Here is a 21,731-nt window from a genome sequence, read left to right as displayed (position 1 = left end):
CGAGCACCCGGAGTATAAATAATTTCCATTTTGGTAGAAGCAACATGCCCAAGTTTTTAAAAGAAAAAATATGTATCTTTAATAATTAAATTGCTTGAGTATTGTAAGTAATAAAGTGTTTTCTTGGCTCAAAAATAAGGATGGCCCGCTGACCTGGGACGAGGGAGAAAGAGTTTTGGGCCATTTGACCAAACTATTGCTTGCCCTGTTCAGTCAGCAATATATATTTGTTATTTAGAAATGTATATCATTCATTTTCCATTTTTCTTGTCATTTTATTTTATTATTTTTTTGCACAAAAAATCCTAATAAAAAGTGAACACAAATGTAAATTATCCTTTGCATTTGATGGAAAAACAAATACATTTATATGTGCGAAAAATCTCATCTATTCATCCTCCAAAGCATGCTCAAAAGTTTTCCTCCCCATAGAAAACAAAATGAGTTAAAATGTCTAATCCACTCTTTACCTTAATGCATGGTGATCACTTGCTGTCAAGTTCAGTTTTACACTTTGCTTGGTTTGTTAAAAATGCTTTGTGCCACCCTGAGAGTGGAAGAGAGAAAGGGATCACTGTCAGGAAGTAAAGAGGCCATAATTAATCTCAACATCATCACACCATAAACCACACCTTTCATTTCTTATGATAGCCTGTCTTTACTCCGTAAATACCTTTTAATCAAATATTTTATTTTAAATCATGTTTAGAACTTCAGCTTATGTAAATATTTTTGTTGAGTCACCTCAGAATTCATGTAGAACTGTATCTATTCTTAGAAATTATATAGGTTGAGTTTACATACACAGCATGACCCCATAGCAACCAGTTTATTTTTATTCCCATATCAGATGATCGTGATCAACCTGTTTTTGCGTCACCATCTCCCCAATCTTAATCTTTATCTACACCACTTCATCTATCCATATATGTAGGAAAGAGATATTCACAATCTAAATCCATAACTCAAATCATCAGTACTGTCACGCAGAGACTGATAGATATTGTGGCGTTTCTCTTAAGTGTTTCCTTTTCGCTGCCAAAAGAATCACTCTCTCCATCCTCATAAAACTGGGAAACTTCATCATGTGCGGCTGACCCTCCCTGCACTTGTATCCACTCCAAATGCTTCTAATGCCAAAGACACTCCATCACACACCCGCTTGTAAAAATAGCTGCTTTCAATCTGGATCTGAGGAGCTGAATGAAGCCTGAGGGGGAAAAAAACAATTTTTTTTTCTTGTTGTGATATACTTAGAAACACTACATATATCACTAGGCTGTTTCCATCAAAGTCTGTTTATTCTGAAATTGGAATATTTTAAAATAAATCATTATATTCATTCAGCGGCAGAGTTGAAGTCAAGGCCAGCAGCCAGTTGCATCAAACTCCTTATGTTAAGAAGACCCTTGTTAATAATAGAATCAATGGGTTTGTTGCAACTAGACCACGGACCCTGCAAGACCCAGAACTCAGATTCAATTTGTTTCCCCATTTACAAGCATTTGATTCGTTTCCACTTCACTTTGATTAAATTTGGCAAATTTCAATTATAATGTCCATTTAGGTAATGTTGGGAATTATAGGGATCTTTCTAAACTAGTACATAAACAGATCAATTACTAATTAACAGATATAATAATGAAACCAGAAACTAATGCTGATAATACCAACCAAAATAAACCTTAAATTGCGTTTGTTGTATTAATCAATGAATACAATTATAAACTTCTGGGCACTTTAGTTATAAACTCCCAAGAAAGTGTGTAGAAGAAAGTTTGTGAATGATTCACAAACTTCACTAAAAGAATCGACTTCTAAGAGTCATTTGTTTGTGACTAGAATTGCACTGTTTGCAACTGTCTGACTAAACTGGCTCCTTTTAGCTTGTTGAAAAGTATGAGATCATTAACCGACCAATTTGAATATTATCAATATTATAGTGATTACAGTCTTAAAAATAAAGGTTCCAAAAGGGTGTTTTTGCAGTGATGCCATAGAAGAACCATTTTTGGTTCCCTAAAGAACTTTTCCATAAACAGTTCTTAAAAGAACCATTTCGAAGAACATTTTAAAAACCTAAAGAACCTTTTTTTGTCTATAAATGAACCTTTTCTGCATTTGGAAGTTCCCATGGATGTTCAAGGTTCTTCATGGAACCATCAATGCCAATAAAGAACCTTTTTTAATGAAGAGTGTTTTGTTATTTAGTAGCATACATTTTGTACTCATTCTCAATAGAGGTTGTCAATATGACCAAAATCTTATATCACAATGCGAGTAATTTTATTTCAAGGTAACAGTATATATTACAATATAGTTCTTTATGACATCAACATTTTTGATACCATAGAAATTTAACAAAAACTACAACTAGTCTAAATAAATAATAATAATAAAAAATCCTCAAGCTCACTGAAGACAATTAAACAGTCAGCGATTAAATAAAAATAATAAACTAATTACAAGCAATTTGGCAAAAAATAATTAAAACAAATAAGAAATGCTACATACACTGTATAAAGTAAACAAATTATATAAAAACATTGCGTATTCTTCACTGTGCAAATTGAATTTATATTTCTTCTTACTAAAATTACAGTGATTTAGTCAGGAGCAGTGAGCAGAGCAGTGTTGTTTGATTAACATGAATGACAGACAGCAGTAATATTAGACTGCTGTCACTTTAAGAGCTACCTAAATCCAATATACTGTTGCAAATGTGTTTTCTTTTTCAGCGTTCGCTTTCACCTAACACCTAATTGTTGTGTTTATGTGGATTCTTGCAGAGACAGCATTTTGACACAAACAAATATGTGTATTTAACCGTTCAAGGCCTATAAAGCGACAAAAATAATTTATGTATGTTTTGTTAAGATAGGACAATATTTAGCTGAGATGCAAGTTTTTGAAAATCTAGAATCTGAGGGTGAAAAAAACAATGCAGTGCATATTACTAATCAAAAATTAAGCTTTTATATATTTACGGTTGGAAATTCACTAAATATCTTCATAAAACATGATCTTTACCTAATATCCTAATGATTTTTAGCATAAAAGAAAAATCGATAAATTTGACCCATACAATGTACTCTTGGCTATTGCTACAAATGTACCCGTGCTACTTAAGACTGGTCCAGGGTCACATATATAGTAATAATTAAGGCAGTAACGGTGCACATATTCATATTGAAAAATTTCGGTATAGAAACAAAGTCTCATCTTTCAAATAATTTTTTTTTAGGAAATTTAAAGAATAAATGCTCTTTGATGTGACAAGACAGCAGCGCGAATGTGCGTGATCATCTCTTTCTCTTTACTATGACATTAAATGTGAAATAAACATGAATAAACATCTCATGCTCATCTCAGTCAATAAAACAGCTTGTAAACAAAATGTCAAGCAGCATTTCATTTACGTCATCAAGTCATTAGTGTCCACAGCTCATTAGTTCGCTAGTTTTTAATTTAGAAGTTCATTTAAACACTGCATTATGTGCAATTTACATGTTTGCATACAATGTTTTCAGTGTTTGATAATTAGATTTAAAAATAAATCATAGTTAAATTGAAGTTCGGCTCTGTTGTTAATTGTAACCTTATTGTAATTTAAAAGGGCTCACTGTAGTTCAGAGCATAAGCTGAGCTGCGGTAGATTTTTTTTTAAAGGTAGAGGTAGACATTTTTTAAAGAAAAAGTTCAGTAAAAATTGAGGTACGTATCGAACCGCCATGTTTGTGTACAGTTGCACCCCTAGCAGTAATACAGTATTATAGAGTATAAAAATGCTCTGTGAGCAACCTCTTCACGTGCGCACATATAGCGAAGTGAGTTTTCTTTCGCTGCTGATTGCGCTTTAATGGCTTCGAATCACTTGTTTGGTTTTTTTTGACGTTTTTTGACTATGTAGCACAGCAACATCATGTGAGCGTTTAACCACAGACGATAGTCCAAAATCGCCCACCCCTTTTGTTGACACTTTAAAACATTCATCGGGGATTAGATTGGCAGTATATGATAGCAGTTTTTTTTTGTATTAGTCACACTTGAAACACATTTGAGCCTGACTCTAAACACTCAGTCATCCTTTCAGGTTTTGTTTGTATAACACTGTATGTGACAAGTCGGAGTGCAATGGAAGCATATATGTGGTGATATGCGAGGGGCATTTGTCGACATTAACGCAGAGTGGTGTGGGTAGACATGTTAACTCAAGGCCACTCAGAGTGAGGCCTCTGCTTTCACATCTCAAGATGTGTCTGAGAGACTTGACAATGTTGTGAAAGTCTATCTTCCCCCATTGGCCTGTCAAAATGGTTGAAATCAGCTGTCTGTGTTATTATATGACATGTTCTCTCATTTGTTTGTAGACAACCTGAACCGAATCTGTATTTTAAATGGTCGGGAGGCTTATGGCTCCAAAAAGACTTTTACCTTTGGTGTAGAAAGAGATATCAGATAGTAGTGAAGTAAATGTCATAAGAGATTAGCTTCGTGAACATTCCACAGAGGTTAGTCGGCCAAACAGAGTGAGGAAGCGCTGAGAGAGAGGAACACAGAGTAGAGAGTGATTTGTCAGCATAGTGAAGGAGAGAGTACTAACGCTGTAGGCTAATGTAACTAAAGTGAGCAAATTCTGGGTGCAGCCACGAATACGATATAGTTTCAAATGCTGATGCTGGATTTTAGTCTGCTCTCAATTTCAGGGCATCATGTGGTTGTTTTGCTAGGTTTCAGAAGCTGACCCAGGAGCCAGCGGGGGTGGCGTCTCTAAAACAGCCGTGGATTAGCAAAATGGGACCTTCTACATTTGGATCAGACAGAAATGAATAGGGATGTAAAAACTGAAATATTCTCCAGCCTTTATATGGAGTTTATGAGGATGGAGATAGAGTATATGTAATCGTAGATGTTGTATTTATGGAAATGGATTCACATTATCGACACAGAGAGAGGTATTGGAGACGAGAGGGCATTAGACCACTCGTTTACACTTTTCTCATATGTTGTTTATGTAACGTACTTTTAGATATCTGAGTCTTCTGCGTGCTAATTTAACATGACCGCCTTAAATTCTGTCCATCTGATTGACTTTATGATCTTTGGCTGTCTTTCTCTCTCTTATGGAAGTCCATTTCTGCCTCCATCAGTGTAAAAAAAAAAAAAAATTGAGATAAAGTTTTACATAAAACTTGCGAAGAAATACTGTTAGATTGTGAGATATTAAAGCTTATTTTTGATTTATCTTTTTGTTAGTTTGTTTTGAGGAGGAGGAAACAGGCTTGCAAATGGGCTTCCTTATATTTGTTAACCATGTATGTCCCTTTCAAAGAAAAATAAAAAAATGAGAGAGAAATAGAATAATAAAATCTGTTGTGCAGTGTTATTTTAGTATTATTCATATACTACAAATTCTTCTGTTTTCTTTATTTTAGTTTCTTTTAGTGTTTTTTTTTAAGCCAAACCAAAATGTATTCAGACACCTTCAATGTTTCTCAAATGATCACAATTTATTCGTTATAGTTTAGAAAATGGTAATAAAATATGACAAGAACTCAAAAGTTAAACTGTGTCAGAACAAATCCACCTTGATAATGTCAGATAACTTTGAGTATGAAAACAAATTAGACAAAACATGGTCAGGTCAAAGTGTCTGAATAATTTTTGGTCCCAAATTTTGATCAATTTGATCAAATTTGTATCAATGCTGGTAGTCCAGTAATTTTTGGGTATAATATGTCACAGTTTACTTTATTTTCCTATTCTCACTTACATAAAAGAGCTATTGCTAGTGAAAAAATAAAAAAAAATTATATCTGGTGTCTAAATAATTTTTGGTTTGACTCAATTTATATTTAACTGTATATATTTAAATTGAATTCTGTTTTAGTTTTAAATTTATTGAGTTATTCGCTAAGGCAACATTTCTAAAGTTTGTTAACATTTTTTTTTTAGTTTTTCATAATATTTATATTTTATTTTATTGTAATTTTACCTCAATTACCATCATTTTAATCATTTTAAAGGGGACATAACACAGTTTCTGCCAATTTCATGTTAATCTTAAGTACTTAAAGAGTAGTATTGCATCCTTCATATCTCCGAAGAGTATTTAGTTTGATCAGATTCATAAAAAACAGATACAGTACTGCTTCTCTCCGAAAACAGTCGAGCTCCGGAAGGCGTGTTGTGGGTGGAGCTAAAGAGTCACAAGCATGCAAAGCTTTTACGTAGCTATCACCTGCAAACTGTAACATTGATATGATTTATTGACTTAAACATTCGTCGTTGACCTCCATAATCTGAATGAAGTGCGCTCTTGCTCTGGTTGATGTGTGCGCGCACACTCTTCATGAAGAATTGCTTATACAAGGAATCCCGCCCTTAATGACATCACACAGGACCATACTCGAAAAAATGCTCCATCATACGTCCAACTCTTTTTTTTAAAACTTTGGCCATGTTTAGCATTAGAATCCATCTCTTTACCAGTGTAAATAGGTCAGAATGCATGAAACGGCATTAGGCCTCCCCTTTAATAGTTTTAGTTTAGGTTTTAGTTAAAACTAACAATGCTGCTGTGAAGGTGGTTAAGTCTCTACATCTCTGTGCATTCATGTTTTAGCATTAGGTCTCCATTGGCCTCCATTTGACTTCTTACCTCATCTACACTTTTAGAACGTGTGTGTTTGTGTTGAGTGTGAGTGCGTGTCTATTAGTTTTTAGCACTGTGGCTTTATGTAGCAGTGACGGTGACCAAGACTAGCAAGATAGAGAGAGTGCTGACGTCTGGAAACCAGAGAAGAGCCAGAGTTGAGCAGGAGATCAGGAGCCCATCAGGAGTCCTTAGAGAATTTAAGTAGAAAAAATATCATTAGGAAATTATCTGCCTCAGTATAGCACAGTGTTATTTTAGTAGTATTTATATACTATTGTAGTATTAGTAATATTTTAAAATGGAAAGTTTTAGTAATTTGTTTATGTGCTTTTGTCATGTTTATTAGCGCTTTTTTATTATTATTTTTGCTTGGCTTTTATTTTAGTTTTAGGAGCAGTGATTTTAGTACTTAAAGCTATTTTAGTTAAAAGCACAATGTCTTACAATATGTAAGATATCTAAAAACCACTAAATAGTGATATAGTCTTCTATTATATTATATTTTGCTGATTTGAGTACTTACGTTATCCCAAATGTTTCAAAGAATGTTTAAATTCATAGAAATTAGCAATTTTAACTATTGCCAATGACAAAAGCACAGACTAGCATTATAACTATTTTTAAGTTTTGCTTCACAATAACAACAATGATATTGCATCAGTAAACTTTTGGGACACATTTTAAAGGAAACTCCAGGTATTAAGACTTGTATGGCATAATATATCATAAATTATGTCTCTTACTGAAATATGTAGTAGAAAACCCATGAAAGATTCAGGTTATTTTAAAAAATCCATATTTTTTATACATTTTTTCTACTATGGGGGGCGAAATTATTTCAATGATGTGGAATGGTTGCACTTGGTGAACTACTGTTGCTCTTTTCACCACAAGACAACTCTTAGAACATATTGTTTTCATTTGTCATGCATCTTATAAGGCTTCTGTGTTATGTTTCTGTGTGAGTTTGTTGTGATCAAAACTAGTTTAAGGTCTGGTAGTGTACGATCCTTAGAGGAAAAACTGGCCATCATACACTAAACGACTGTGACCATTTACAAAGTCTGTAAGTGTATGATGCCTAGTGTTTTAAAAGCTGGTCAGATTTTAAAAGTCATGTGGTGTATGGCTTTGGATGCTCAAATCACCACTAGACTACTCCTTTAGCTTAACCAGCAAGATTGTCTTGATCAGCTGAATTTTACCAAGGAAACAGAAGATGATTAATAGATGTTTACTGGAGTTCAACAGATGAGAGCACAAGAATTATATTGGTTTCTATAGCAACAGCAAAGCACATGCACAGCATTGCAGTGGTGTTAGCAAAGGATTTAAGAGGAAAGGGCCATTTTTATGAAAAGCTGACTGGGTCTTCCACCTCAGCAAAAAATTTTAACTACATTTTAGCCAAGCAAATTAACACTGCCAGACCAATTCATCATGGGTAAGGTGACAGCTGCTCAGAGCATTTGAGTATTTCCCAGTAGAGTTGTTACAGGTCCCTGTTTGTGTATAGTGGTGACCTTCAGCTGTCTGGTGAACCTGCTGCTCTATCCTTTTTCGGGTGGACATCTTAGCCAGCTCCTTAGATCCTGAGGCAGAGGAAGCATTTATAAATCACTGGATCGTCGCATCCCACTCCTCCTCTGGGACGAGGAGATATACCACAAGTGCCTGAGCCCCATTAACATATTGCAATCTGAAAGACAAACCTAATCAAAAATAGATGTGTCTGTACTTTGGTATGCAAGCAGATCACGCAATCTGACCCTTAGGGCCGAGGCCAGGTGCGGTGTCTCATATCCTTAGTGCTAAATAGTGAAGGTCCGGCCACTCCTATCAGGTCCAGAGTCAATCCGAGGCCAAGATTGTGACTTGGTAGGTGACGGTGGCATGATGTAGCAAAGCTGTTTACACCTACTGTTGGCCAGAGGAACGGACAGAGGAGAAGCTCAGATGCCTGCACTCCAAAATACTTTCTGCCCTCTAAAAAAAATCTAAAAAAAATAGATTAGGCCAAGTCAGAAATGTTTTATGATGATGTATGCACATATATATATATATAATCAGTGTTTTTACATTTATTTATTGTTCTGATTGTGGTCTGAGTCATGTACAATTTTTCATCGTTTACCTCCTCAGACAGTTTGATGATTTACATATATGACCCTGGACCACAAAACCACATTTTTGTTAAGTTGCATGGGTATATTTCTAGCAATAACTATGAATACATTGTATGGGTCAAAATTATGGATTTTTTTTTTCTTTTATGCCAAAAAACATTAGGATATTAAGTAAAGATCATGTTCCATTAAGATATTTTGTCAATTACCTACCATAAATATATCAAAACTTTATTTTTGATTAGTAATATGCATGGCTAAGACCTTCATTTGGACAACTTTAAAGGTGATTTTCTCAATATTTAGATTTCAGATTTTCAAATAGTTGTATTTCAGCAAAATATGGCCTTTTCTTAAGAACCATACATCAATGGAAAGCTTATTTATTCAGCTTTCAGAAGATTTATAAATCTCTAAAGAACTGACCCTTACGACTGGTTTTGTGGTCCAGGGTCACATATGTGTATATACTGCATATACATCTAACAAAACTAATATGAGATTGACAGTATTGACTTGTTTTGACTTTATGAATTTCATTTGTTTCAGGTGCCAAGGGAGAGAAGGTGGAAGCTCCACCTGCTGGTTTGTACTTGTATCTCTTTACTCTACTAAATATTCATAATCTGTTTGATGAAATGAATCATTTAAAAGCAGTCAGACTCACTCTCAGTATCTCTTTTTTTTCACAGATAAGCCTGCCGAAGGTGGGTCACCTGCTCTGAATCTTGTTATGAACGCCATTTGTCTTCATTCAGTCTGTCAAGGGTACAAGGGGATAGCTTTGCTTCTACAAATGAGCTTTCTGTGTGTGTGTGTGTGTGTGTGTGTGTGTGTGTGTGTGTGTGTGTGTGTGTGTGTGTGTGTTTTAGTGGTTAGTGTTAGCTAGTGTTCTGCAAGGGGTTAGAAATAAGTGAGAGGTGTGCTGAATTATACATTCATTTAAAGGGATAGTTCACCCAAAAATGAAAATTCTGTCATTAATTACTGTCATGTCATTCCAAACCCATAAGACCTTCTCTAGAACACAAATTTAGATATTTCTGAGGAAATCTGAGAGCTTTCTGACCCTGCATAGACAGCAACACCACTACCACAATCAAGGCCCAGAAAGGTAGAAAGGACATTGTTAAAATAGTCCATGTAACGTCAGCAGTTCAGCTGTAATTTTGCATCATGGTACTCTCATGAATGTGCATCGAGGACTGACACAGAAGAGAAGAAATTGTTGAATGTTGTTATTTTTTGTCTTCTTTGTGCACAGAAAGTATTCTCATAGCTTCACAACATTATGGTTGAACCACTGATGTCACATGGACTATATTATCGATGTCCTTACTACCTTTCTGGGTCTTAAACGTGTCAGTTGTGTTGCTGTCTAATCAAGATCAGAAATCTCTTGGATTTCATCAAAAACATCTTAATTTGTGTTCTGAAGATGAACAAAGGTTTTACGGGTTTGGAACGACACGAGGGAGAGTAATTAGTGACAGAATTTTCATTTTTGGGTGAACTGTCCCTTTAATGTGTTCCAATACATCTTTTTATACCTGAAATTAACTAGCAGTGAACTTACAATCTTTGAACATATTGGACATATGTAGTGCATAGCTTAGTTGAACAACAATATAATTATTCATCATTCATCATGCTGTAACACATAAAGACTTAATAATATGGTTGAGTTAACTCCTGACTTTATAAGTAGAAGTGCTGGTGGCAATAATACATTTGAATTTAACTATGTATACATTCAGAACCATATTTATTTACTATACTGTGTCTGCATAATACAGTTAACCTAATTTACAATTTATTGTTTCTACCTACAGAAATAACATTAGCGCCTACTTAAGTCACTGCTGAAAATGCGCTATAGACAAAAGCCCAGCATATGCTGTTATGTAGTAGAGAACTTATTATTGCTGTGCTGCCTGCATTTAAAAAAACAATGTTGTTGTTTTATTACAGTTAATTTGAAAATATATGAGTCATTTTCCAATTGCAGTGGGAGCTGCTATAACTAGCATTTAGGTGGAAAATATGAAAGTGCAGTAAACAGTTATTCTACAAATCCATGTTTTAAAACACCTTTTAATCTTGAAAAACAAAATGATTCTATCTATGTATTCACACACACTGTTGTGGTCAAACTTTTACATACAGAATCAGCTAAATAACAATTATTTTGCCAAAATAAGAGGGATCATACAAAATGCATGATATTTTCTATTTAGTACTGACCTGAATAAGATAGTTCACATAAAAGATGTTTACATATAGTCCACAAGAGAAAATAATAGTTGAATTCATAAAAATTACCCTGTTCAAAAGTTGACACATTATTGATTCTTAATACTGTGTTGTTACCAGAATGATCCACAGCTGTGTTTTTTGTTTAGTGATAGTTGTTCATGAGTCTTGTTTGTCCTGAACAGTTAAACTGCCTGCTGTTCTTCATAAAAATCCTTCAGGTCCCACAAATTCTTTGGTTTTGCAGCATCTTGTGTACTTGAACCCTTTCCAACCATGACTGTATGATTTTAAGATCCATCTTTTCACACTGAGGACAACTGAGAGACTCATATACAACTGTTACAAAAAGTTAAAATGGTCAATGATGCTCCAGAAGAAAACACAAGGCATTAAAAGCCTAAAGCTGAAAACGTTTTGGAATTTGAAGATCAGGGTAAATTGAACTTATTTTGTCTTGTGGGAAGTATCTTCTGTGGCTTCTGAAGGGCAGTACTAAATGAATAAAATATGATATTTAGGCAAAATAAGAAAAATTCATTCTTTTCAAAAGTTTACACCCCTGGCTTCTAATGCATTGTTTTTCCCTCTGGAGCATCAGTAAGCATTTGAGCCTTCTGTAACAGTTGTGTAACAATTTGTGGGACCTGCAGTTCTCAGTTCATGTTATGAATTTGGTGTTATAAAACGAACACTGTACTGGGGTACAAATTGTTCCCTGTGGAGGAGAGCCAAAGCCTAGGGTGAAGGGTAAGATTTGTACACAGTGTAATGTGGTGTGAACATGAGCACTTTCTTAATCAGATGTGCGGATTCACATTTCAGTGCGGATTTGTATGAATTTATACATGTTAACAACCTACAGTGACCCGAACAGTAAATGTCATTGCATTATACATCTAATCAATCTATCAAAACATATCACATTTATTCAAAACAGTTGGACAGGTATGCTGCTATTTTTTTTTATTTGCCCAGTTCTGTTTACACTTTCTCTCCAGCTCTAGCTTCCAGAAACAAGACGCTGAGATGTAGTTTGTTATAATGTTGGTGTTTAACCCGTCTCTCTCTGTATGTGCTGCCTTAACCTCATTATGCTTTCATTGTTTCTTTAAATTCAGATGATGAGGGCCGCGACGGTAAGGGAAAGAAACACTCCTTTTGGCTCGCTGTGTGTGTGTGCTCATTTGTCAATGTGCAAGTTGCTTTCCTGTGACTGTGCATGTGACCAAATGTCAGTCACTGTCTCTGTCGGTGGTCCACAGGTCTGTCACAGGGGTTCTGACTGGCCAAATCAAGACCAACAAGCAAACAAATGGTTTGAAATCTGAGATTGCTTTGGCGAATGACAGCAAGTCTGTTTTTCATTCATGTTAATTTATTGGTCACAAAACAGCTCAAAAACAGCTCTGTTCACAGCGGCCCGTTTCGGTGCATGGCTCTTTAAATGATACGAGACATTGTTATCACTACAGCTGCTCGAGCGCAGAGAAAATGGCGGGTAGTGTACAACTGGCTGAGGGTGTAAATATGTTTACACAGAACACACTGTGAAAAAAAAAAAATTTGTTGAGTCAAATAATGTGTTACCCTGCTGCTTTAAAAATTTAGGTTCAGTTAACTCAAATAAGTTGAGTCAACTTGAAATGTGTGACGACTTAAATATTTGAGTTGACTCAATTAAAAATGGTTTGTTAAACTTAAAAGCTGGGTAAGTTACCTGGCTGCCTTAAAATTTTAAGTTGAATCATCTCAAATATCTAAGTTGTCACTTAACTTAACATTTTAAGTTGACTAAACTTTTTTAAGTTGACTGAACTTAACATTTTAAGGCAGCCAGGTAACAAATTATTTTAAGTTTACTCAACAAATTTTTTTACAGTGCAGTCTGTCAGCGGTCGTGGGCGGGGCCTGATCAGTATGACATCATACTGCTCAGAAAATCAAAACGGCTTGATAATTGAGGCTGTTTAGGTTTTTTGGAGATTTAAAAAAATTGAATGGATTTATGTCCTTGTGGAGTGGTTGTGTCCACACTCCGATAAAACACATTTATATGGAAGCCATGTAAAAGTGAATTTTGCATCCGATGTCCCCTTTAACAGCTTTTTTTTTTTTTGAGACTCACTATAATAGAAAACAGTCTCTGCTGCCTATTCAACTTAAGTTTCGCCAAAGCATCCAGATGAAGAGTATGTTATAAATATTTTAGCCCTTACAAGTGCTGTAAGTAATTTTAGGCAAATGAAATGACTCATTAAATACTTTTTTAAATATTTCTATTCAGCTTTGTTTTTGTTTCAGTTTGAGTCATTGTTCATATATATTCATATTTTTTGTTTTATTTTAACTTTCATTTACCAAAATTCATGTAATTAATAGTTTGTTAACAGTCAGTTAACAGTGACTTGCCATTGCGGTTACCTCCATTGACTGACATACAAAATTAATTCATAAAATAGTCAATTATTATACATTAGTTATTTGCTTTGGTTCTTTGAAGGTTAGCAGTGACTAAAATTGTTTACAGCACCTTCAACTATCACTTTAATTGTAGTTTAGGACAAATCATTTTAATTGAAGTAAATCTGGATATATACTTTGTTTATTAGATTGGGTATATATCAATGTGTGCTGGTGTGGATAAACCAAAACATTTTATTTCAACCTCTGGCCATTTTACAAAATGTATTTTATATAAATGTAATACTTTTTCATTCAGACTAATTTGGTTGGTGTTACTTTTATGACCTATTTACCATGACGGACATCGTCTTGATGTCTTGCAACCATGTTTTATTTTAACCACTCGGAATCTTTTTAGAAATGTGGTGACGGTTTCAGAAGCCAAGGTTAAGCAGTATACTGATACTCTGAAGTGGTTGTCCCTCTGAAAGTTTCACCATTGGAAATATTTGGATCTGTGAATGAGATCCAGCATTGAAGTGTGCGAGTGTGAGGGTCAGGACATTTAGCAACATGAGGTTAGGACACCCAGAGCTGGACAAGCATTTTCACAGTGTACATGTTTAGTGGCTGACATTAGTGTTAAACTACTTCAACATCTATCTTATCTGGGTTAAGTGTAACTGGGTAAATCATCTTTGTAAAATTAGATGGTTGGGTCTAAACTATATAAGAGAGCCCTATGCAAAACCTTTTTTGAATATAAGCCAAACTATGCATTGCGCTGTGACTTTTCGTCCTTGTTCAGTTGATCAAATTAACTTGCATAAACATAAAACAGGGTGAAGCTTTTGTTCTCTGGTTTTATGGAAATGCATGACATCATCTGGGCCTGATCCCAGCACAGAGGGTATATGTAGCCATTTAGAGACAATTTTTTTGGCTTGTAATATTACGTTTCATATTTACTGTGACTTTTCCTATAGATTTGTTATCTGATTCTGAAGGTGAGACGGAAAAGAATGCAAACATTGGTTTTAAATAATCAGCCATCAAAGCCATCCATTTAACTTTTAACCAGCATCAACCAACCAAAAAAAAAAAAAACACCCACTCATCAGTAGCACTATGATTATAATGGTTTGCAGGATACTGAAGTTGATTGGTATTGACTGGATATAGAAGAAAATAACTTATTTAACGTCCATGCTCTTTCTTCATTCTGAAAAACTGAAGGGCAGAAGGACATCGGTTTTTACATGTATGTGTGTTAGTATGTACAGTATGCGTGTACATGAATGCCTCCTAAAGGGTCAGTCTTAAAAAAGCCATGATGTCATGCCATATATAACTTCCTAATGGTTTCCTTCAATCTGTTTTCTCTCTTTTTCTTTGATACAGAATTGCCTGAGGATGGTAAGACACACAAATCCTTTAGCATGTATTGTCAATGACATATACATGAAAAAAAAAAAAAAAAAGAAAATGTTATCTGTCATGCAAAGGAAATTGTGTAAGTGTCTTTCACATCCCAGTGCAGATCCTAAAGGGATAGTTCACACAAAAATAAAAAACAAAAATGGCACCATTTTTATTTTTGAGCAAACTATCAGTTTGAGGATCTGAAAGGGTTGAAAGGTTAGAGTCAGTAGTGAATAGTTGTGTTTTGTTAGATGGTGCTAAATGTTTTAGGGAAGCTTTACTCCAGGCTGCTTACATCTCGATATGAATAGTAAATATCATGAAATATTCACTGCTTTCAGCCTCTTTTCAGTCCTGGTTGACTATAGCCTGTCTTAGTGTCCGTTAATGTGGGCTTTCAGCATTTCATATCGGTTTACACTGTTTCTTTGACTCTGCTGGTAGAACATGTCCCAGGAGAAGAGCCTCAGATGTCTGAAATAAGTGGCCTGTTTGTGGAAAAGCCTCAGACTGTCACTGCCGTTAAAGGTGAGTTTCTGAACTGTCCGCAGCTGCACTTCTAAATTCACTCCGAGATTTGTGTGAAGTATTTATAATGTCTTTCCAGGCTCCTGCACTCTAAGAAATGCAGCACTAAAAGTGGTTCATTGGTTTGTAATCATAGGTGAACCACTTTAAGTGCTATATATCACCTACCTTTAACAGTGTTATACAGCTCATTTGTCAAATGGTCCTGTGTAGAACCATAAGAAGAACCCCATTCTCATCCATGGATTTTAGATCAAAAGGTCTTGTGTGGGGGCCCTGGAATATTTCCTTATTGGGGGGCCTTGAGGGCAAAAAGGTTGATAAGAGAACTAGGGATGTAACAATATTATCAATATTGTGATATCGTGATAGCAAAACTTTATATTTTTGTGGTCACATGACGATATGAAACGATAGGTCTTTTAATACTAAAAGTTTATTAAAGTTGTGTTTTGGGCCATTATACTTTGTCACAGTATCTGTTAAACAAACTAAAACCGAAAGCACAATATGACTTAATCCTTTCAATCTGTTCAGTCTGTTTGTGCTGCGCGTTTCAAAACGTGATCAGCTTGTGATCTGGTGTTTTCAGTTCACAGTGAATGCAGTGAACTGGTTTATTGCATGAACTGTGAGTTTAGCGCGTGTTTGGGAAGCAACGCCCACCAGTTTTTTACCAGTCTTTATTTTCACAGCAGACGATTACAGCATTTCACTAGATTTGTAGTGAGATGCGTTTTTGTAAGCTGTTTTCACTGAAGCTGGAGTTTTCCTTCAAAATAAAAGCTCTACAGCCGTTTCTGTCCAAATAAAACCTTAAAAGTGCTAAAAGCAAGCAGTTTAAATGCAGTCCAAATTCAAAGTATCTCTTTCAAGCAGAAATTAGAAAAGAAGTATTGCAGTTTCCCTACTGTAGTGTAAAGCAATAAAATATACCTGTGAAATATTAATTTTCATTTATTTTACAGTGCAGTTGTTTTACAATATATACACTATTACTGTTGTTGTTGTTATTCTTATTAGATTTTAATTTGTCTGGCTTCCTAAAACACCAGTGTGTATGTAATTTAGACTGAGACAGTATATCACAAATAAAAAAGAGGATTGATTCCCCTTTTAAAATTCAGGTACAAGTGAATTCGCTGACTTTTTTTCTCACGTAAGTTTTCCTATAGTTAAAAACATGGGTTGGGGCTCTTCATTTCAACTCATCAACTCTCAAAGTGCATTAGATAGAATAATTTAACTTTAAAATGCACATTCAAATTTTTTTTCCATTTCTTTATTTGTCTTTTTTTTTTAAATATCGCAATACATATCGTATCATGGACTTTATATTGTGATATTGTTACATCCCTATTAAGAATCATGTTATCTTCAGGAAATACACAAAATGTTGTTTTTATATGGCAGTGGTGCTATATAGCACCTTAACGACGCCAAAGAACCTTTTTTGTGTGTGCAGTCTGTGCATTATTCCTGGGTTTTTTAGTGACTTCTGCAGTTGAAATTATTACGTCAGTATGTGGTGACTGTCTTTCTAATTGAGTCACTGAATCATTCTCTCAGTCAATTCGATCTGAAAATGTGTCTGTGTTTATGACTGAGTCATTGAATCATTTACTTAACCAATTCGTTCACAACACTGATTTGTTCCGGAACAAAATAAGCAAGTTTAACCATAAACACTCAAACCTGATCTCATGACAAAAATGTACCTGTGGGAACTTTTTTGCAAGATGCAAAATACGTACCAATAAGTACATATCACGGTCCGTGTACCTACGTATAATTGTTTTTCTCGATTTTGTTTTTAAAACAAACAAACGAATAAATGATTGGTTTATGCAATATTTACATTTTCTTGAGAACACAAAAACGAATTTCATTCATATTTTCAATTTTGTTTTCATTACACGTCGTTCAAATGCAGATATTAAAAAGTCAACAAAACCAAATCGAAAAATTAAAGTTTTTTTGAACAAAGCGCGTTTTAGTACACCGGAAGCTCTCTGCTGCCACTTTCACTTGAGACGGGCGTAAACATACGGAGCCCACAGCGTCACCTGCAGGAGAAAAATAATCAATCCGTGGCGAAGGTTTTGCAAATTGTCCCCTGAGTTTATAAACCGTTTCTGAAAAACGATAGAGTTTGGAGAGGAGAAGGTAAAAAGCAATACAAAACTGTACCGGTGATGTTAATTATTTTGCTTTCAAACTGAATGCAATGTAATAATATATATTTATTAATAACATTAACATCATGCATCTAACTCTGGGTGAAAAGCTTATAATACAATCACCAAAATATGTCGTCATAAGAATGAATAGTTTGCAAACACATTTCTAGGTTATTTAAAAATAAAACATTCATGAATTATTGTATTAGAAACATTTTACTGTCTTAAGTGCACTCATTTATTAGCCTATAAATTAAAATAATAATAATTATTATTAGTAGTATTATTTACGGTGACGCAAACAGCTTATATGCTGTTTCAGCTATTAAAATAGTTCAGGAAAGTGGTTGCTTCATTTAGTTTTTTTATTAAATTAATTTAGAAAAATGTTTAGAGCATTTTATTGTTCGTTCAATATAAGTTTTTTTTTTTTAAGTAACAACCAAGCAGACAGCGACAGACAGTGAGTTGATCATAGCCTGTGTTTGATCAGTTTTGCCTTCTCAAATCATCACGACTTGCCTACAATAAAATCTATAGGCCTAAAAGGGTTCAAGTATAAAACAATGTTAATTTCAACAATAAACTAATATAAAAGTGTTTATATTCACCGCCTGTGTTTTATCCTATTGGTAATTATTGTAAAATAAAGGCTAAAACGCTTGTGTTTTCTGAGTCAGTGTCGCAAGGATGAAGTTGCCAATCGCCATTTCCTCTTTGGACGCTTTTAGAGAGAAATTAATCTTTACAGACTACATAATGAAATAGTTTTTGTTTTTGATTTGTTCTATTTCGTTAAGTAATAATTTAAAGCTTTCTATAAATACATGTATCTTGTCTGTGAATTATGTATTCGCTGAGTTTTGCTGAGAATAACTCCTATTGAGATGACATGAGGGGTCATGTTTGTTTTCAACGTTTCAAGCACCGTTTGCAACGTTTTGTTGATATTGTGAGTGCACACAAATAAAAGTAGACCCTTTACAGTTTCGAATAATGTATTACTCATACCTTTATGAGCAAAAATAACGGAATATTTTAAATTGTTTCCACTGCAAAAATGCAAGTGATTGTGCTGGCGCCTCCATGTCCTGCAAAGAGGCTCTCCGTACAAACGATTGCATTTGTGCCTAATAGCGCACATTTATATTATTTTAACGTTGAAATTAACATTGTTTTATACTTTAACTCTTTTAGGCCTAGATCTATATTTATTTTAGGCAAGTCGTGATTATCTGAGAAGGCAAAATTGATCAAACACAATATGATCAACTCATTCTCTGCCGCTTGCCGCTTGGTCGTTACTTTAAAAATCAAAAACTTATATTTAACGAACGAAAAAATGCTCCAAACGTTTTTTCTAAATTAACTTAATAAAAACGAAACAAAATATAATCACTTTGCGTTACATACAAAACTAGACTATTTTAATAGCTGAAACAATACGCAGTTTCGTGAGAAGAGGGGAAAAAGACGTCGGGTTTGGGTCGGATTGGGGCCCATTACTGAATTCTGATAAACTCGGGCCAGCATCTAGGGCTAGGGCCTGGATTTGTAATTATTATAATTATTATAGACTAAATAAATGGGTGCACTTAAGACAGTAAACTGTTTATTATAATGAATGCTTTATTTTTAAATAACCTTTTACAGCTTTAGAAATGTGTTATACTATTCATTCTGAACACGTAGACTAATTTTGGCGATTTTATTATAAGCTTTTCACCCAGAGTTAGATGCATGCTTCACTGTTAGGCTAATGTTATTATTAAATAAGCAAATCCCAAACCCTTGGGAACTGATTGCGAAAGCGTGCGCACTGTTTATGAATTTGTGGGTAGGGATTCAAAATCCGAAGGCACGGTTTACAAAATCTGAGCGCACAGATTGGAAATTCGTGGGTACGGTTTGTTATTCCGTGGGCACGATTTATTAAACCGAGGGAACAGTTTAAGAATTAAGTTTATAAACTCAGGGGACAATTTGCAAAACCTTCGCCACGGATTGATTATTTTTCTCCTGCAGGTGACGCTGCGGGCTCCGTATGATTACGCCCGTCTCAGGCGTAAAGCAGCAGAGAGCTTCCGGTGTACTAAAACGCGCTTTGTTCAAAAAAACTTTAATTTTTCGATTTGGTTTTGTTGACTTTTTAATATCTGCATTTGAACGACGTGTAATGAAAACAAAATTGAAAATATGAATGAAATTCGTTTTTGTGTTCCCGAGAAAATGTAAATATTGCATAAACCAATCATTTATTCGTTTGTTTGTTTTGAAAACAAAAACGAGAAAACCAATTATACGTAGGTACACGGACCTATCACGTATCACATAATGATTCAGTTTCCAAAAGAAATAAAACAGAGAGTATTTGTAGTTGTTTTTGTATACAGTTATGATTACAGATGTTTTTCTTTCCGTATGTAACAAGCTTGCTTGTTAGCTCATACAGTACGGAATTGGATTTACGGTGTGTAATCCTTGGGTATGAAATCAAGTAAAAAAAAATCACGATGAAAGAGCTAAAAGATGCTTGCGATAGCATTTTTATGTCACATTCGTTTTTTTGTTTATACTGGCAGGTAGGTTTAGATGTAGTGCAGATGGTACATTGTTTTAAAACATCACAGAGCATTAGAGTTTTAGCGCCACTCAACGAATGTTTCAAGTCAGAACTGCAGTGACACTACAAAACTAACCACTCAGTGGACATTTCACATCGAATATGTCACAAAATGTACATGGCGGTATGTATTACGTGTCTTGCAAAAACGTTCCCACAGGTACATTTTCATTATGAGATCAGGCTCATTCTGGAACCAAGCGCAACTATTGTATGTTGTTCAGAGATGTACAATTCTTATGCAAAATTCCCATTGAAATTAGGCAGAAATGCACAAGGTAACTGACAACATTGTGGCTATAATGTTCTTATTTATTGAACTATATGTAAGAATACATCCAATATCAGAAACACAACTGTGCTAAAAATATCCAGCATTCACAACAATAGCACTCTTGCTTGTGTCATATTGTTTAATATATTCACATAAATAATGCTATATGGAAAGTTCAGCAATGTTTATTCATGTCATTTTATTTGTAACAGGGAAAAATGTCACATTTGTGGCTAAGGTGGACTCCTCTCAAATGCTAAGGAAGCCAACTATGAAGTGGCTGAAGGGGAAATGGATGGATCTGGGCAGCAAGGCTGGAAAACACCTGCAGTTCAAAGAAACCTATGATAGAAACACCAAGGTGTGTGAAGAACTGTGTGTTTTACTGGAGATTTGTTTACTACAGATCAGAGTTAACATTTATATTTTTTGATGCCAGATCTACACCTATGAGATGACCATTGTGAAGGTTGTGGATGGAGATGCAGGAGGTTATCGTTGTGAGGTCACTTCCAAAGACAAGTGTGACAGCTGCACATTTGACATCTCTGTCGAAGGTAGGATATGCATATACAAATAGATTTACAAACTGAATCTGGCTAGTTATTAAAGTTAAAACATTTATAATGCACATAATCTCAGATTAATAAAGTCAGTTAACACACACCTGGTGTGTGTGTGTGCGTGCACGCTTTACTGTAAGTCTAGAGCTGATTCATTATTCAGTAGGTATTTAGCTGATTAGATCCACTCCTGTTAGTTTCGCAGCACTTAGTAAATCAGCACTACACATTTATTGGCTTTGACAGTAATCAGATTGTGGAGCAAATCAAACACTCACAGTTTCTCATCATCATCATCACCATGTATTTCATCTTCCCCTTCAGCTGCTGAAGAGACACAGCAAACAAACATTTTGGAGGCGTTCAAACGATCGTAAGTTCGTTTGTGTGTCAGTGTCTCTTACTCATTAGTAACTGGTAAGATGTCTTGATGTCACATTGTTTTAACACACTGCTAAGATGTTTATCATCTTTGTTTGGAGGAATGTGAATCAGTGTGACATTATTGTTAGATGCTGCTGTAGATTTAGCGGCTCATGCTCCTCATGCTCATACAGTACATGCAAGATGATTATGATACTCTTGCATATCATTGAGGGAGCTGTCTGTTGCCAGAAGCTGCTCTTCGGAGCAGTAATAATCTCATGGACTGATTGAGAGAAGTTTTTCCTCATGTCTGAGAGTTTGGCTCCAGGTCC

The 21,731-nt window shown here is 34.9% G+C and overlaps 1 protein-coding gene across 3 annotated transcripts in view; it reads left to right on the top strand.

The window, feature by feature from the left end:
* Positions 1-21,731, top strand: part of mybpc2a (myosin binding protein Ca) — a 45,680-nt gene that overhangs the window by 7,242 nt on the left and 16,707 nt on the right. The window contains exons 2-10 of one of the 3 annotated variants that reach the window (XM_073828036.1): positions 9,334-9,369; positions 9,477-9,491; positions 12,159-12,176; positions 14,430-14,450; positions 14,845-14,859; positions 15,310-15,393; positions 20,683-20,831; positions 20,910-21,027; positions 21,358-21,406. In XM_073828036.1, the coding sequence (XP_073684137.1) occupies positions 9,334-9,369; positions 9,477-9,491; positions 12,159-12,176; positions 14,430-14,450; positions 14,845-14,859; positions 15,310-15,393; positions 20,683-20,831; positions 20,910-21,027; positions 21,358-21,406 (505 nt within the window). The remainder of the gene's footprint in view (positions 1-9,333; positions 9,370-9,476; positions 9,492-12,158; positions 12,177-14,429; positions 14,451-14,844; positions 14,860-15,309; positions 15,394-20,682; positions 20,832-20,909; positions 21,028-21,357; positions 21,407-21,731) is intronic. The other 2 variants (XM_073828109.1, XM_073828181.1) reach the window with 2 other exon arrangements.

The sequence above is a fragment of the Garra rufa genome, chromosome 1 (genome assembly GCF_049309525.1).
Source record: "Garra rufa chromosome 1, GarRuf1.0, whole genome shotgun sequence".
Taxonomy (NCBI): Eukaryota; Metazoa; Chordata; class Actinopteri; order Cypriniformes; family Cyprinidae; genus Garra; species Garra rufa.
This window is presented reverse-complemented; position numbering and strand designations above follow the sequence as displayed.